Here is an 18,316-nt window from a genome sequence, read left to right on the forward strand (position 1 = left end):
TCACCTCAGAATTCTTAATAAATTGTTTGAATACTATTGAGAACATTGATATGGGTATGCTGGGAAGATTCATGCCATATTTGCTTGGGATGGATATGATACCATGTTGTTGCCTCTAATCCACTCTTTCTGTTTTGTTTCTTTGTCTTTCCCTCCCTCCACACTCCGCCTTGGCTGCAGTTTGTAAGATACTATCACAGTGCAGGTCTGATCTGATGAAACCACAACTAATGCCAATGCCTGCCTATAAAGGGAAGAGAACCCAGCCTATAAACTTGGGATTTCTGGCCTCTTATTAGGTAAGTCTGTTACTCATCTTCCCCTTTCACTCCCCTCAGTTGCCTTTGTTCCTCTTCTTCCTCTGTATCATTAACTCATATCAAAGTTCAGTGTCCCTGGTTACTGGGAACCCAGTTTCATTTGGCTATACATACACTCTTCCCTAAAGAAGTCACAGGTTGCCTCCCTGTTGGGTGTTCATCATGCAATGAAAATATGAAACACAATCTTATTGTAATAGTTCTGAATGATTTTCAGCTGAAGCAACGAAGAAGAAAGCCTGGCATATTTTAGTGAGATGTTCATGTTTCTCAACTATGATTTTTAAATTGAGAGCTTAAATTTATAGTAACACTAGAAATTAATCATATTCACTGCAGATACTCTACAGCCTTATTCTTAAAAAGTAGGCTAGTATAGCTGAAATTATTCCTGTACTGAAACAGGAGAATGTCTTAAGAAAGCTGGGTTGAGTAGTAGTTTCTATTCTCGTTATTTTGTTCAGTTGTAAATATAACAAACAACAGATAAAATAACTATTGACGTAGGGAGTAACACAAATCATGTCAAACAAGGACTTCAAACACCATACTTTGAGGTCAGTTACCTGTGTGCTTGGAACTTTGATCATACTGGTGACGGCCAGATGACACAACTTGTGTGGATGTACATGCAAAGATAAACAGGCAGCTGTTCAATGAATTTTACAAGCAGAACAGCAAAACGTCAGTAAAGTGAAAATGTGTGTTTCTAATAGGCTCAAGGAACTTCAACAAAGGAAGATAATACTGATGAATTAATTTGCTGAAACTGCAAGCAAGGGGGTTGGTTTGTTTGTTTGTTTTTAAATTTAAATGGATCCTGTTTTCAATAAGCAGCATGAAGGAGGAGTCTTTCCAGGGCCCTGTCATTTGAAATGGAAGACAGCTTGTTCTCTGTCTGATGAAATGTAAGTTCAGCTGCTAATCAGCCTGCCTAAAGCACTGCTAGATTAATAGCCAGTTTTGCTGAGAATACAGCTTCTGGGGAACTGAAGCTGTTTCTTAAATCTGTGAGTGAGAAAAGTGGCAATTTCTGTAAGAAAATTAAGATAGACTTATGTTTGAAAATCATCAGAATTTCAGGTTTCCATTTCAGCACTGACCCTGCCTAGGCAAACAAGTTAAAAATCTGAGAACGACTCTGGAATTCTGCTGCTAAATTTTCCACTTGAGGGGCATGAGTATTTCAATTTCTGCTTTGGGTCAAACTGATCCAAATGTAGATTTCAGTTTGAAGGTGAGACCTGTCTGCAGGTTCTTCTCAGTTCTCACTACTTTTTGTTTTATCATTGTTGGTTTTGTTTCTTTAAATGAGAGGTGAGAGGTACAGTTATTCACATTTTGTGAAGGGTCTGAAGATCTGTGGGTACAGAGCACTGTGTAGTTGCAAAGTATTTAAATTCAGAGCTATGTTATTCAGAGCTATTCCTTTTGCCTTTTATCACTTTGTACTGTGACTGAAGTCAATCTGCTTATAATCAAACCTAAACTTGGTTGGTGATTAGGGATGGAGAACTGTGGGATTTTTGTTTTAATCGCAGCCTTTCAGTTCACTGAAATTAGTGTTCCAGACTGATTTCTCTCTGCAGGAAAGATATGCTTTTTTTGTTTGATTTTTTTGAGGGTTTTTTTGGTTAATGTTTCACTGATTGTTTATCTTTGCTATTCCTATGAAAGTAGTCATGATGTGTCAATCACCAGTGCTCTTTGCATTTGCCTCAAAATATAGGAATTAATCTCTAAAAATTACTTTGTTTATGTATGTGTTCTTTAGATTGTTCTGGGAGGATCTAAGGTCTGAAAACTGTCAATAATAAGGAGGTAATGAATCAGACATCTTTTTTTGGTTTAGGATTTTAGGTCACACATATCAATTTCAGCTTATATCAGATTGCAGTTGTGCCTGTGAATGGAGACTAATGTAATATCATTTGTGGGTATTCTCTTATTTGCAGTCCATGGCCACTGATACCTCATAACCCCTGCATCAGTATTTTTCTCATACCTTCCATACCTTTATCTGACAGGGTAGCTGTACCTTTCTGATTTATGTGCTTGTTCTGCTTATATTTTCTCTTTTTTTTTTTTTTTGTTTTGTTTCGTTCGTTTGTTTGTTTTTATTTGGGATTGTTGTTTATGTCTTGGGTTTTTGTTTGTTTGGGTGTTTGTTGTTTTGTTTTCCTCTTTCCTTTTAAGAGGAATATCACCTTTGGTATACTAAGTAAATTTTATAAATGGAGAGAAATCAAATCAGTTAATGCATACTATATTTAGAGCAGTCAGGCAAAAAATATGAGGGATAGATGTCTTAGCTGTATCAGTTCTGTTTTCAGTGGATATACAAGGGTTTTCTAAACAAAAACAAGTATCTTTATCTCCTGTTTTACAGGAGATACACAGTGCTTTTGTTTTCCCTTTCTATGTTTTATTACAAGAAAACAAATATTTTGGTGATGCTAAGGTTCCCGTAGTGGAATACAAGTTGCCTCCTATTCAGGAGAGACCCTGAAAGTTATTTTCTATTGCAGGGGTTTTTTCACCATGTATCTAATGAAAAGACAGAAGTCTATGATTATAGTTCTGTTTTTCTTTTTTTTGTGTACATAGTTTGTATTGATCTTGTGAAAACCTGAAAGCTCTAAATTGGCCTCTTGAACAAAACAAAATGGATTGCATGGAACAGACTCTTCACTGTGATAATTACTTTGAAAGGTCACTAATTCCAGAAATATTCAGAAGACATTAATATGGCAAACCTACCCAACGTTAGCATAAGGTTGCTTCCCTTCTTTGTTGCTAGGTAGTTGGAGCCTTTAGGGCCAAAGTTGTCATTTATAGCATAGTCCCGTCCTACACAAGACTTTCATTCTTTGCAAGCATGCATAAAAAAGGTATTTTTAAAATATTAGCATTTGAGTATTATTATCTGTGGTTTCAGCTTCATCTCACAAGGACACATTAAATGTTTTTTCAACCTAAACAGAAAGGTTTATCTGTCTGAAAGCACAGTCATATTGTACTAAGGTTTTAACTCCAGATGAGTTGTGGTGTTTGGACTTAACCATGTGCTTGAATCCTCATTCAGACATACACTTCCCTGCTAGTGGAGAAATCCTAAAGGTGTGGCATGTTTCTGTTTTACTCTGATTCCCATCTCTGGACTATTTTAGAAGAAAAAAAAATAAAACCTCTGTGTCCTTTCTACACTCTAGTGGACACTGTGTTTCCTCCTGAGTTAGAGGAGTAAGCCAGTTCTGTCTGCAGTGTGTCTAGCTAGTTCCAAGAGATGCCTTTTTTTCCTCTTTCACACACAGGCATAGGAAGTGAAGTTCTCTGTTGTTACCTGTTTCATTGTCATTAATATCCATGGAATTTCATGTCAGCATTTAAGCTCTGGGAGTACAGACCAGTACAAGTAAAAAATCTCTGTGCAGCTGACTATTGATGGTAGAACCAGTTTCAGATGTGGCAGTGCTGAATAAGGAAGAGTGAGTCTTTCATACTTGTTAGCCATTCTGTCTTTCAAAGTGCTTGTTTTAAAACTGTCGCTTCCCTCCTGATTGCATTGTGAAGGACCACCTAAAAATGCTGAATTGAAAAGAAAGTGAAGACATTCAGGCAAGCAAAACCAGTATGTATAGATACATGAGGATAATTGTCTGTGGAGGAGCAGTCAGGAGCAAAGGCCGTTGTTTTCTCTAACAAATGCTCTGCCACTTGTTGCAATAGTTTTTTTTTATAATGATGAACAGTATTTCTCAATCAGTGGGTTGTGAACTTGCATGTTTTCCAGTTACATTTTGTATATTTATGTTTGATAGTTAAAGATAAGCAGCAGTACACTGAGCCAAATACTAAGGTACAAGATAGATTTGATAGAGACAAAGGAGAGTGTATTTGAAATGAGTTTTTTAGCTTTTTTACATACCTAATAGTTTGAATCCATTACCAGTTTATTTGTGTTTTTTTAAAGCTCTCTGCAGAATAGAAACTATGGTGTGGGAAAAAAAAGATTATTCACCTCCAACACCTACTTTATCTTCACAGGCTGATACTCCTAAGAAATAATCAAGGACTAGATTATAAATGTTACTAATTTGGGGAGTTTTATTTGAAATGTCTAAATTAAGGCACTTAAGTTTTTTGTTTCCTATAAAAGAAGAGCACCAACAGCTCTGCCAGGGATCAGTTAAAGTTGTGGAGAGTAAGTGTAAATTAAGGTAAGTGTGTAGTTGGCCATAGAGATATTGGCAGAAAAGGCTTTAGAGGGAAAAGGTTATCACTGCTTTGTGACTGCTGCATGCTTTTTTTCAGTTGGGATGAAAGACGGCAACCACAATCTCTAACCTCATCTCAGAACTGCCAGAGGATAACTGTAGAAACCACTGGGACTGCTGCAAAGTCTGGCCACAGGGATGGGCAGGATGGTAAGATCAGACTACCCCTATGTACTCTTCTGACTATTATTCCTTAGTGTTGGCTATTGCTGTTAGATGTGTAAGTCATTTCTCTTACATGGGTGGATAGTGATTGGACAAGGGGAACAGTTTTAAACTAGGAGAGGAGAAATTCAGATTAGATATTGTTAGGAAGAAATTCTCTACTCTGAGGATGGTGAGGCACTGGAGCAGGTTGCCCAGAGAAGTTGCAGATGCCCTATTCCTGGGACTGTTCAAGGCCAGATTGGCTGGGGCCCTGAGCACCCTAATCTGATAGTGGCATCCCTGTACATGGCAGGGGTGGAACTAGATGGTCTTTAACCAACCCAAACCATTCTATGATTCTGTGTCCTAGTCCATTCTGGGTTCCAGGTAGCATTCAAACTGGCTTGCCTGGACACCAAGCTTGGTGCTTGGGCCAGGAGATCTATCTTTGCTGTATTTTCATCAACAAACGGAAAGAACATTGCTCATTAAGAGCTGTTCAGACTGCCAAAGCAAAGTTCTTGCTTAGACAGAGTGCCTTTCTCCATGTTTCTGTCCCTTGGTGAAAGTGAGGGGGAGATGAGCTTTAACTCTGCAGGGCTTTTCTTCATAACATCAACAGATCTTTAACTGTCACAGAAGGCATAAATAAAAGGAGCCTGCAGTAGTAGGTGGGTGGGAAGGGAAGGAACTGATGGTCTTAGTATAATCTTTCTTGTCCTCAATCTGACAAAGATTTAGGCATATGACTCAATTTATGCCCTTTATTTCCTCTGTCATCTGCAATCAGTTTCCCCTCTCAGATGCCTTACTATCTGGGGAAAGCAGAATTTTCATGTTAGCTAGCTGTTGTCATAGTAAGGTTTCCTTGGCTTTCCTGTGATCACACCAATAATACTAGAGGCCTTTGGGTCCCTTTTGTCATTGCATCTTCCAGATAAGAATTTTACACAGTTAGAGATGTTTTGTCCCATTTGATTTACACTCTATCACTTCTCATTATATAGTTATGTTTGACCGTTGGTCTTCTAGTCCTGCAATTTATGAGAAAAAGAACTTTAAAAAAATATGTGTCTATCAAAGGTACTGCATACACCAAAACAGTTTGGGTGTTTTTTCCCAGTTCTAAAAAGAAGGAAGAACTAACAGACTCCTGGACTTGGTGCTTTCCATTTGATATGTGTGGTATGTGAATATACCTAAAACAAATCAACAGTATCTGATTTTTTGCAAGGAATGTTCTTAATAGTATTATGCTGTACTGTATTTGCTTTATTTTCAAAGAGGAAAAATTGAATAAAAACTAGTGTGACTGTCCTGCACTGCAGAAACAGGATAAACATGGAAGTAATATGAGTAGAATATAAACAGGAATGGCAGAGTGCCAGTAGCCCCTTGAACGTAAATCTGCAGGCAGCTATACCACAAGTGTGTTTCATTGCACTCCTTGCATTGCATAATACAATTTGTGTGGTTTAAGAAGATGTGTACATGCATCTCATTACCACTGCTCTCCAAAATATCCCCAAAGCTTTATAGCCAGCTGCCTTTGAATTACAGTAACACCACTGGTGCTCTGTAAGATTTTTTTTGTGGTTGTTGTTCTTGTGTAATGAATTTACATGTGACTGCACTTGTTTGATGATATTTTAGCTTAGCCTTAGACCAAGAGTATGGAAGCCCCATGGAATGATGGAAGAGTAGCTAATCTTCATAGGTTCCTAAAAAATTTCATGCCAGGTTGCCTGATGATAACATATCTGAAAGGATGGGATATTTTGGTTGGGGTTTTGGGTTTTGGGGTTTTTTTGTGGGTTTTTCTTTTATTTGATTTTTTTTTTGTTGTTCCAATGGTTTTGAAGCTGTAAAAGCTAGACCACAGCACTTTGGATTCTGGGGCCAAGTATCTTAATTGCAAGGTAGTCAGTAGTTAGTTGGAACTGACTCTGAGAGTTAGAGAACTGCAGCCTTGCCCTCTGGGTTTATAAACAAATAAAAAGAGGTGATAGAAAGCTGAATGTCTGAAATGCAGGCAAGTATGGAATAATCCACAGAGTGTTTGTTGTGCAGATGTGTTATATGCAGTGAGTCAGTACAGCAGACTTGTTCACTGTTCTGAGTCCATTTGTGTCCTGGATTCTTCTGCATACAATGTGTTTGTAGTCCTTTTGCCACCAGATTGCTAGTTTACAGTGAAGTATTTGAGAAAATATTTTAAAGTAAACAAGTAGTTTCCACCTACTCCAGTTCAGAAAGACAGAAATACTGAGTAAACATTAATTTTAAAAAAAACTGGAATCATCCTTAATTTTGTTTGTCAGTATTGTACCTAGATTCTATCTGGATTGTTGTCTTGCAAATTAGACTGAAAACTGTTGAATAGGGTTTGTTTAGAAAGTTAGAGTAAAAGAAAGAGAAAAAATTTACTTTGGCTGCACCATTAGAAACCGAATTTGTAATACATGTTATAACTTCATGGACAGAGATGTTCCACCTGCTTCTTGATTTGCAGCAATTGAAATATGTATAAAGTATATAGAAGGTAATATAAAGGGATGTAGAGTAGGCAGTAACTTACTGAATGTGTATATGTGGTATGAAGAGAAGGGAGTGTGGTACTTCTTAAAAACAGTACCTGCTTGCAGCCAGTTGTGCTGTGATGTGTTGTCTCAAATAATATCAATGAAAACCCAGCAGACTCTGACAGTTGAACCAACTGCTCAGGACAGCTTAGTGCTTCTTTTTGTTCTGTTTTGAGGATGTGACATTATCACTTCTGTCATATTTCTTCTGGATTATGTTTTCTATCATGTTTCAGATTTTCAAATACTAAGTATAATGTTAAAGCCTTTACATCACCAGCCTAGCTCTGTGCAGAATATTGGAAGAGCACAGGCTGTCTACATCACTACATCAGGCAGTGAGTTCATAAAATTGGGTGCTGTGATCCTACCTGTGGCTCACAGCTGGTGCAATTAGGCTGAACAGTTCATTTGCTCCAAGTTTCAGCTTTATTAATTCAAAAGACTCATGTCTTTTCCCCCTGAATACCAAATAGATTACACTGTAATTTGCCTGTGCCCAAAATAAGCAATGCTATATACACCTGAGGACATGAGATTCTTTCGTTTTAAATCCTTAGAGATAATACATTAAACATACTCTAATCTTATTTTCTTTGTTTTGATTTACAACGCAGAAGATTTGTGAAATCAAAACTGAAGAGTGTATGTAAAACCTTTCTAAGAGCTTGTTCCAAAATTAAACAAGTGTAAACAAAAATAATGTGAAAAAGATGGTATTTACGATGCAGAAATCCATTCATGTGATATTCATAAGTACAAGAGAGAAATTGTTTTGTTAAAGCAGCACCTCGGTTTGAAACAATCTTTCCACAATGAAAGGTTTGGGAAGTGTTTATATCCATTCCTGCTGGAGAGCTTATGTGATCAGGGAAACTTGCACTCTTAGAAATTAATCCATCCCTGTACATAAAGCCTGTCACTTGATTTGGACAGTCTTTACCATTTCACTGTTTTAATATTTTCTCCAGCATTATCTGAGGTGACATTTGTTGTTGTTATATGCCATTTGGTCTATACTCCCCCTGAACTTGCCAATGATTTGGATCATATTCTAACAGTATTTCCTGACCTACTTCTTCCATGCAGCACAGTCCAGTCCACTTTTATCTTGGGCATAATTCTGCAATATTTACAGCAAAGTATTAGGGAAATATTTAATTAGAAATAAAAGATTGGAATGAACCTCAAAAAGCTGTCCTCTCCTTGCTGCAAGTCTGGATCAACTCTACCTAGACTGTTCCTCACAGATATTTAACTTTTTCTAAATACTTGTCAGCAGTGGACAGTTGAGTCTTCCAGTTCAGTCTAATGCTTGTCTAACTTTGTGCTAGGAAATGTCTGCCTCCAGTGTAAAGTGAATTTCCCTAAATGCACTTACAACTTAGGAATTTTCTTGTTTCTCAGCAACTGTGATGTATTTCCTTTGCTGCTACCTGTTCCAGAAGTGAATACTCCTTCAAATCTTTCATTTCATAGACTAGAACTCGATGTTTTTATTTAATCCTTTGTTAGTTATTCCACAAGTTTTTTAGAAGCCTAAAACTGGGCACAGTACTTGAAACAGGTACAGTATTCCATTGCAGAGTTAATGGAAGGACTGCTCTCCTACCACAAGGACATTTAAGTATGCAGTTAAAGGTGCGCATGCTTTTGTTGGAGTAAGGTAAAGTTGCCATTCTTCAGCTGAGATACAGTAACTGCTCATGTGTCTGCTCCCAGCAATTGCCGGGAAAAACAGGCTTGCAGGAATGGTCCCAGGTTCTGCATCTGGCTGGCTGTATGTGCAGTCAGTTTCTGTGTCAGGGACGGAGAAGGGGACAACTGTTACCAGCTGAGGACAGTGGCAGCGAGGATTCCTCATGCCCTGAGAGGTCTGACTTGGTAACCAAAGGTCACAAAGCGTACCCAGCCAGCTGCCTAGCACTGCCAACAAACGGCATGAAGGTCTGTGCCATTCCAGGCAACACCCTTCAGCTTTGTAGTTTAAGCATAATTAGTTATGTTAGGGAGTTCTCAAAGAATTTCACAGTTTTGGAAGCACTACAACTCCTTCTAGCAATAAATGTGTGTAGCCAGTCTTTCTTCCTACCCTCTTCAGTGCAATCGCTTTAGGGCTGGCAATTACAGCAAGTGCTTATGCATTAGGGTATGAGGAAAATTCTAAGTGTTTAAATCATCTTCAGAACATCATACAAGGTTTTAGGAAGAAAATTTTACTTTGTTCTTGAACACTCTTTCTTCATTTTCCCAACTTGGTGCGTATGCGTTTCTATTGCTTGCCTCCAGTTACCTAAACATAATGTTCTGGTCGTAGGCAAGAAGTGGAGAGAATGTCGGGTAACCTCTCATGAAGCAATGTCTTCTGTAGGCAGTTATAACAGCTCTTCATTCTTGGTACGTGTTCTACAGTGGAGGGCTTATGTCCTGTACTAATTCTAGGTGTAAGGAGGAGCCATTATGGGACCTATTTTTACTTAAAGGACAACCATGCATGTAGTGACTGGCAGTTTGTATAAAGAAATGACCTTCACGTGCACAGAAAAATTCAATTAGTGTTTCTTTTCAAGTACACACATTGACACCGCAGCACAGGTCACCCAGTTTTATCTCCACTTGATATTTGGTACATTTCATTCAGAAAATGTGTCTTTACACTTGGATGTCTCAGCGGTCAGTGAATAAATCACAGTCACAAGATTATCAGTGCAGTGCAGGGAAAGCCAAGATACTAAAAAAAAAGCATGAGGTCAAACTCATTCAAGGTCATACTAGTCTCTCTAAGCTGTTGAGTGGCACGTGACGATGTAGACAAAAACTTGAACGTTGATGCCGATGTACGAATAACTTTGTGTGAGGTACGAGGTGTGCCTGGGGCGTACGGGGAGTGCACGGAGGCCTCCGAGACACAGATACCTGAGTCACGAGTGTGCGTCAGGGCACGCCGAGGCGAAAATGACACCGGAGCCGGTCACAGGGGACCGACCAGGGTCGCGAGGCCGGCGCACCCCGCAGTTGTACCGGGGGCAGCTCGGGGGGAGGCCGTGCCCGCCCGCGCTCCCGCGGCTGCTGGCGGAGCCCGCAGGTGCGGGGCGCGGCGCCGGGAGCGCGCACGCCGCCCGGTGGGGGGGTCGCCGCGTGCCCGGCGAGGGCGGCGGCCGCCCCTCTGCAGCGCTGCGGGCAGGACGCGTGCGCCGTGCGCCGGGGGGGGCGGGCGCCGCATCCAGCGCACGGGGTGCGGGCACGGGCGCCGGCATGAGCGGAGCCTCCGCCGCGCCCAGCCGGGGCTGAGCCGGGACACAAAGGGGACGGGCGGCCGCCATGGGCGAGCGGCTCCGCGCCCAGCCCGCCGCCCCGGCGGGGCCGCCGCCGCCCGCCGCCGCCTCCTGCTCGCTGCTCGGCGGGCTGCTGCAGAACGGCTTCCACCCCTCGGGCCCGCCGCTGAGCAACGGCGGCTGCGGGGAGGCGCCGCACCCGCTGCTGCTCCGCCCGGAGCTGCCGCCGCACGGCCACGGCTCCCCGGCCAAGAAATGCAGGCTGCGCCGGAGGGTGGACTCGGGCCGGCGGCACAGGCCACGTAAGTGATGACCGCGGGGCTCTGCGGAGCGGTGCCCGCCCGGACCCCTCCCCTCGGCGCGGCGCTGCCGCAGCTCGGCCCGGCGGGGCTCGGCGCTGGCCCCGTGTCAGACGGGTCCTGCGCCGCCTCCCTCCCTCCCTCCTTCCCTCCCTCCTTCCCTGCGGAGCGCCGCCCGGCCGGGGCTGGCGGCCGCCCGGCTCCGCTCCGCTCCGCGGGCGTTCCGCCCCCGGCGGCCGTCGGGCGGGCGGAGCGAGGGCCCCGCGCGGCCAATGCGGCGGCGGCGCCCGGGCACGGCCCCGCTCCGGCGTGGGCCGGGCCCGCCCTGCGCCAATGGGGCGGCGGCGGGCGGGGAGCGGCGGCCCCGCACAAACGCGGACGGCCCGCGGGTGGCCGCTCTTCGCCCTGCGGCACCCACGGTCCTGCCGGCATCTCCTCCCCGCCGCGCTCATGAAGCTCATAGTGCACAAGCAGCACTGTAAGTAACGCTGGGCCGGCGTCCCGGCGGGGGCGACCGGGGCGCTCTGGAGCGTGGGAAGGCTCTGCGCGCTTAGTCGGTGCTCGTTTTCCAGACGTTGTTAGAATTAAGAAACAAGTAGATCTGGAAACCCAGGGCAAGCTATTCTGACTGGGGGGAAAAATATGTTGCAAACACGTTACATTTGTAATATGCTCCTCAGAAGCATCTCCTGTATCTTTTGGTTAGTTGGTTGAGGAGGTGTTAGTGACCTGGCTGTCTATTTTCAGGCTTGGTTTTAAGGCTGCGAAATTCAAACACCCATATTTGTGATATGCTTAATTTTATACGACTTGTTGATTAATAGTTTTACTTGATTATAGCTAACTTCTTATTTGTAAGTGTGGAGGTATTGAATAATTCCATAGTAAACTCTAGAAGTAAAACAATCTGATGGAAAAAGTACTGAATTTCTTTGCACTCTCACTTTGCTAGCCCTTCAAATAAAGGCAACAAATGTTTGCTTCTTTTTTAAAAATTCAGCATGTTCCAAAAGGGTAATCAGGGGTAGTCAGGATCAGAGCTGCCCGCTGCCAAGACTTAAAGATGTTTCTACTCAGTAGGAAGTAGTGTGCATTCAGCTACTTTGGGGGTTTTTTTCTTTGTTTTGAAATGAACATTTAAAAAACTTGTCTGTATAAGCAGAACAAAATATTCAGAAACGGCCTTGAAGAGCTGCAGCTTAATGCAGGACTGCACATTAGCCAGTGCCTTTTCTGGCTCTTTAAATGTTTTTGCTCAGCTACACACACCACTTTCCCTTAGAATGTTCTCTGATTGATTAATCAAGTACTGCTTGCGTTACCTGTTGATAGTTAATTTAGTCCTCTATGAAATTTAACATATCGATGACCAGATCATTCTCTGTCACAAACTGGTTTTGTAGTCTTTGACCAGCTTCACGTTTTCATTCATGAACAAAACCTGCAGAACTTGGACGAGCTTACATTATAATTTGGTGTAACTAAGAAGAGTCAGCACTTGCATATCAAACTCTCCATAATAGTAAAACCTATTTTGAAGCAAAGAATAAAGCTTTTAGATATTCGTGTAATCACTTGATTGTGAAAGAATGAGGATTTTGGGTTTTCCATCCAATCTTGAGGGGAAAAAGAACCCATCAGAGTAAAATTGTAGGTGATTGACTCCATTGCTTAAGATGAATGACAACTGAATCTTCAGTTGTGGGGTTTTCATGAAATGACAATGGGAAGTGCTTTGTCGAACTATTTTGTGGGCATTTTCTTTGCTAATTAAAATGCATGAATGCTTGCAATTATACTTTTTAATTTATATAGTTTATTTTTTACCAGAATAAATTCGAAATTATTAGTTGTGCAGGAAATTATGACAGGACATTGTCACTAGCTTTAAAAATTCTTGAACTATTACTCAAATTGTTCTAGTACTGCATAGTTTTCCACTGCATCCTCCTCTAGTGAATACTACACAGTACCATTTTACTGGTTTTTTTAATCCTGGCCTTTGCAGATGTTTGTTCTGTGCTTAAGGACACATTGCAAAATGAAGTGCAGTTGCCACATGGCATGTGAGACTTCAGTATAGATTGTGGGGTTTGCTTTGTGTGGTGGTGAAGATAATGAGATAATTGGCATTTCCCAAATGAAACCTATCTTTCTGTAGCAGTTATTCTTTTAATATTCTATATTCCCAAGTCTTTTTCCCTTCTGAGAAGGGAAGATTCCCTGTGAAACCAGTGTGCTTTGCTGACAAGCCTGTGGTGAGAGAAGACTCACCTAGTGATACTTCTGCTGAGAATCTTGTCTTTGTTTTTCCTTTAGTTTAACTAGATGGGCTGTCAGGGGTGTTAGGCTTGTGTCAGTTTTGTGTGGATAAGTTTTGTGTCAATATGTGTGGATGGTTGTGCCTGTTTAACAAACAGCTCTGTGCTTTTGAGTTTGAATTTTTTTGGGTTTGATTGGTTTGGGTTTTTTTGTTTGGGAGGTTTTGTGATATGTTTTTTTTTCTTCTGGTGAGGAGGTAGACATTAAATAAGCCCTTGTTGCTGAAGATTACCTGGAAGGCTTCACCTGATACATGTACATGATTTATTTAGCTCTAGCTTTGTAAGGTTTGAACAAACTTCCATTACTAAGAAGATATAATTAATTTTTTGAACTACATATTCTATTTTTGTTCAAAATTTAAAAAATCTTCCATTTTATGTGTTTTTAAAACAGGAAGAAGTAATTGAAAAAGATATGTAAACTATCATCAGTTTCTGTTTTTAATAAAAATCAGCTTTCAGAGGCTGTGAGAATACTATGCCATTTTATGTGTGTCTCTTGATTTTTTTTTCCCTGTTGCTGTTCTTGGCTCTCTCACCTCTTCCGGATCCAATTAAAAAAGTTCTTAGACCATCAATGTCAAGCAATGCAAATTAAATGTAAATGAAGTAATAGGATTTCAACATAGGTGTGCTCAGAAAGAAAAGCAGCTGAACCTAAGATATCTAATCTATCTATGACTAAGATATCAGAGTATTGACACCCCCATTCAAATTACTGATTAAAAAAATAGAGATACTGTCCCTTATTTGAGGAAATACAGGTCTTGTAAGAGAGATATACAAGCTGAAACAGTTTTGACCAAAGAAGAAACTGCTGCAGGTTGGTCATGAATAAATCTAGGGCCCAGGTAGAAAGAAGAAAGTTCTAACCAGAAGGATTCAGGCACAACCTCTTTCTAAGAGTTGAGGAGTAAAAAGATTCAGCTAACCTTGTGTGGTAGTTGTTTAAATGTATGAAAAGGATTACCCTTGGTTATCCTCTTAATGGGGGTAAATGTTACTTGATGACCTAGGAGTTCCCTTTGATTCTTGCTTCCCCTGAGCTCTTATCTGTGATGAGAATGTTGTGATTTGATATTTAACTTCCACATGCCCTCCTTATATCCTTATATTGTAAGCTAATGGTAAGATTTTTAAAAATCCAGTGTGTTGAAATCTGAATGTAATAATGCCTTGTAGAAATAGCCTGATAGGTTCATACTCTTGCGAGTTGATGCAGAAACTAGGTAAAATGTGTCATGGAATTTCTCATGAGTGAACCTTTGCCCCAGATAGCACAGCTGTTGGTGTGCATCAGATTACCTAGTTATGCAATGCTGTAGATACCTTCTGTTTGCATTGTCACATGCTTCTTAGCTATATTTTGGACTAGTACAGATTTTTATCTCAAGGTAACAAACCCGTAAGTAGTTATCACTTACCTACAGTTTCTTAACATAAAGAGAATTCATTTTCTTAAGAAGACAAGCAGAGTCTTTGACTTATGGTAGTCTTTTAAGAAAACATGGATCATGTTGATGCTGGGACCTAGAAGTAGATTTTATGGCGTTATTTTTTATGACTTACTGCTGTGTAGCAATACAGTCGAATAGTTCTGGTTTTGCCACAGTAATAACTTCTGTTGATCCTATAAGTATGTTGCATACCTACTCCTGAAAAGAGAGAAATCAGCTCATGAGCCTCATCAGACAACTTTAGTTAAAAAGCATTTCTGCAACATATCCAGTGTCTTCATTGCTCTTAGTAAATCATACAATTTTGACTAACTGCAATCAGCCTAAGATGGTCTGTGATGGATTTTACTTTCCCCTCCTTGCTTTCCTGGCTTTTTATAATTCAAGAAACTGGATATTTATTCAGGTTATCAATGAAATGCTGGACTTTCAGTTTAAAGCAAACCAATAAAAAACCCAAACAAGCAAAACCAATAAAAAACTACCTCCACAATTTTTCTCCCATTTTCCTGCAAGTCTGTAGAGACCTTATCTATACTTTTCATTCTTTGATACCCCCTGGTTGTAGTACTGGGAGCTCTGATAATTTTGATGGCCTCTGAATCATCTTATTCCATGTATTCAGAGAGGCAGCAAAGCCCAGGAGCGCCTTCCAGTCTGCCTGCACATTCCCATGAGCACCTCATTCACTGGCGTTAGGAAAGTTGAAGTGTATAGGTACCAGCTGAGATGAATTATCTGGATAGTGAAAAGAACTGATGGTGTTTCAGTTTTGGAACATATTGATAGTAACGAAAGATACAATGAATGTTTTTTTAAAATGATGACTGGAATACAGAAGTGTGTTTACTGTCACTCCTGTTGTACAGAAGTTATGTGAATTTCAGAGTGAATTTCAGGAACCTTGAGACTTGTTTTTTTTCCTAATTGGTCAACCAATCAAGATAGTTGTTGTTTTTATTGCAAGTGATTCCAACAGATAGTTGGTGCTAAAAGCTGTGAAGAAAATTAAGGTGCTGTTCTGCATAACTGAAATACCCGTTTTTGCTGACTGATCTTGGGCTCTTTATATATGCTGAAGAAAACTGCCACTGTTCTGAAAGCAAAGTTCCTTTCTTTCTGCAGCTCTCCATTTGGCTCACAAGAAACAAAATGAAAGGAACTTAGATTCCTGGAGAAAATAAACTAAAAAAAAAAAGTGTCCTAGTATTTCTGCTTGCTTTTTAAATGCAAGCATTGTATGTTGCTATCCCAAGAATTATACAGACTTGAAATAACTTCATAGTTATTTTCTACAGTACTTAATTCTTTGTGAATGATTTAGTTACAACTCCTCAAAATCTTAAGATATGAAATTAAATGTCTTGGCAGTCATTCATGAATAACTCTCAGCTGTTAGTACTTCACACTTTTATTGCTGGTCTTGTGTTTGAATAGGAAGATGGAATGCTTTTTCCCTCTCTTACAGATGAAAGCTACACTACAGCTTTAAAGCAACTGTTGGTGCAGGGTAGAGTGTTGCAAATTTTATGCCCTTAATGAAAAATATCGGAAGTTGGCTTACACTTAGCTACGGGCTGATTCTGTATCCCATAGTCCAACCATGCTGCTTTTAAAATTAAGCTTCCTGCTTGCCTAGTTAAGATATATCTGAGGAGGAGCCTTACTGTTCCAGTGGGACAGGTAATTAAAGTTCTCAGTCACTTAAATAAAGATTTGTGTAAATCGCAATGGGATTGGCGTCCTGAGCTCCACTGCATTAGAATGTTGTGCAGTGTGGACCAGACAGCTTTTGCATAAATATTTACCTTGTGCTTCCAAAATGTTTGACTTACAGGTTAGTCTATGGTATCATATTTTTCCTCTTTAAAATAAAGCCTGTTTTAAAAACACTTGTTTTGAATTCTTCCCATTTCAGGGAGCTCTAATGTATCTGCGTGGGATGATGTATCTTCCCATACTGCAAATTAGACTTAATTTCAGTGTCTTGCAGCTTCTACACCATGGAAAAAAAATTAGACCTTACAACAGATGCTCTTAGGTGCTCTTAGAAAAACTGAACTGTAAGCAAGCTACTTCATTGCTTGTGCATTATGCCTGGCTTGTCCTTAGGGAAAGTGCGGCAGAAACTGATGATTCAATTACTTGGCATCCAGCAATGGAGTGAAATAACTGTTTTAAACATCTGACACTCAAGGATTGGTTTGAGCAGGGAGGGTGTGTTAAAAAATGTGACTTTGAGCAGGGAGGGTGTGTTAAAAATTGTGACTTTCGAATTACTCAACCAGACAAGAATGATGCTGAGACCCTTGTGGTAAGAAAAAAAAGACTCTAAGCTTCTTTCAGTCTGATGCTGAGTAATTTAATAGTGATCTGTGATCACATGAGGAAGGACAGTGTGATCAGTACCTCCTATACTTATTAATATCTTTACTCCAAGTTGTTTGCTTTTAGGTTCACTGGCAGAAAAATCAGTTATGCACATGGTTTCAAGTTTGCATCAACACTCAGCTGGGATGCCTTAGTTGGTAGAATCACGTTTCTAGCAAGTCTACCTGATTCTCTCTAAAAGCAGGGAGGTGACTGTGTAACTGCTATTTTGGAAGTGTATCGTAGATGTTAGCCATATACTCAGTGCTTTTAATTTATTTTTTCTAAGAAACATCGCTAGCTGCCTCCTTCTGCACTGCCTGTGTATAGATTTTGTATTCTCACTTTTTATTGCTTCATAAAGTTACCTGGCTTACAATTTAAAATGTATGCATGCATATATAAGTGGAGCATGCAGACTAACCTGATTCAGTTAGAATCTTCTGTCTGCATGTTTTCCATAGTCATTTTCTCTTGCTATTAACAGAACAAAGGCTTTGGTGGACCTAGGCCAGCTGGGGCAAATATATGTATGCTGAGAAGCAAATAGTGGCATTTCTCTTGTGGTTGTATGATAGACTAACACATATACCAGCAAAGGGAATCAGTCTATGGTCAAAAGACGGGTCTGTCAATGGTAAATATTGAACATAAGCCAACTCACTTTTGGCTACTATATACCAGGGGTGCAGTTCCAACAGAGCTGCTGGTTCTGGTGGGTTGAAGTCTGGAGGCTTCCAGCATAATGAGAGTTCTGTATTGCTGCTCTTCAGACAGAGCTTTGTGACTGGAAATTCTGACTGGGCTTGGAAAGGCAACTGTAGATGTTACACAGTGGGAATATGACTTGAGAAATGTTTTTCTGTTTGGTTGTTTGTTCCTCCTCCCCCTTAGTGTATTGGTAGAATTGGTGCCAATTGGGTGAAACGCAATTGGTGCCGATTGGTGCCGATTGGGTGAAATGCAGTAAATGTGCTTTGTCAAGAGGTGCTGACTGAAGAGTAAAATGATTTCCTGGGGAAAAAATGTTTTCATTTTATTAAAACCTGCTTCTCTGCAGAATAATATTTTGAGATTTTCTTTATTCATTTTCTCAGCTGAGGCTTTATGAAGCTTTAACTTAGGTGTCCAATAAATGTGAAATGGACATGTGACCCCCCAGCTTTCAGGAGCAGATGCTGGTACTGTGACTGCAGTGAACTGTCATTCAACAAATGATTTCAGTGATATGGCTAGCCTGTGTATTTATAGTGACTTTCTCTTTC

The 18,316-nt window shown here is 40.6% G+C and overlaps 1 protein-coding gene across 5 annotated transcripts in view; it reads left to right on the forward strand.

The window, feature by feature from the left end:
• PANK1 (pantothenate kinase 1) overlaps window positions 1–18,316 on the forward strand; it is a 35,616-nt gene that overhangs the window by 146 nt on the left and 17,154 nt on the right. The window contains exons 2-3 of one of the 5 annotated variants that reach the window (XM_051800729.1): window positions 181–299; window positions 4,635–4,747. Coding sequence is in view for 3 of the 5 variants with exons in the window: in XM_051800726.1 (XP_051656686.1) it covers window positions 10,648–10,903 (256 nt within the window). In the remaining 2 variants the exon portion in view is untranslated. Of the gene's footprint in view, window positions 1–180; window positions 300–965; window positions 1,229–4,634; window positions 4,748–10,553; window positions 10,904–11,228; window positions 11,379–18,316 lie in introns of those variants that run through there. The other 4 variants (XM_051800727.1, XM_051800726.1, XM_051800728.1 and 1 more) reach the window with 4 other exon arrangements.

Source organism: Manacus candei, unplaced genomic scaffold (genome assembly GCF_025592945.1).
Source record: "Manacus candei isolate 608988 ecotype Guabito, Panama unplaced genomic scaffold, ASM2559294v1 h1tg000050l, whole genome shotgun sequence".
Taxonomy (NCBI): domain Eukaryota; kingdom Metazoa; phylum Chordata; class Aves; order Passeriformes; family Pipridae; genus Manacus; species Manacus candei.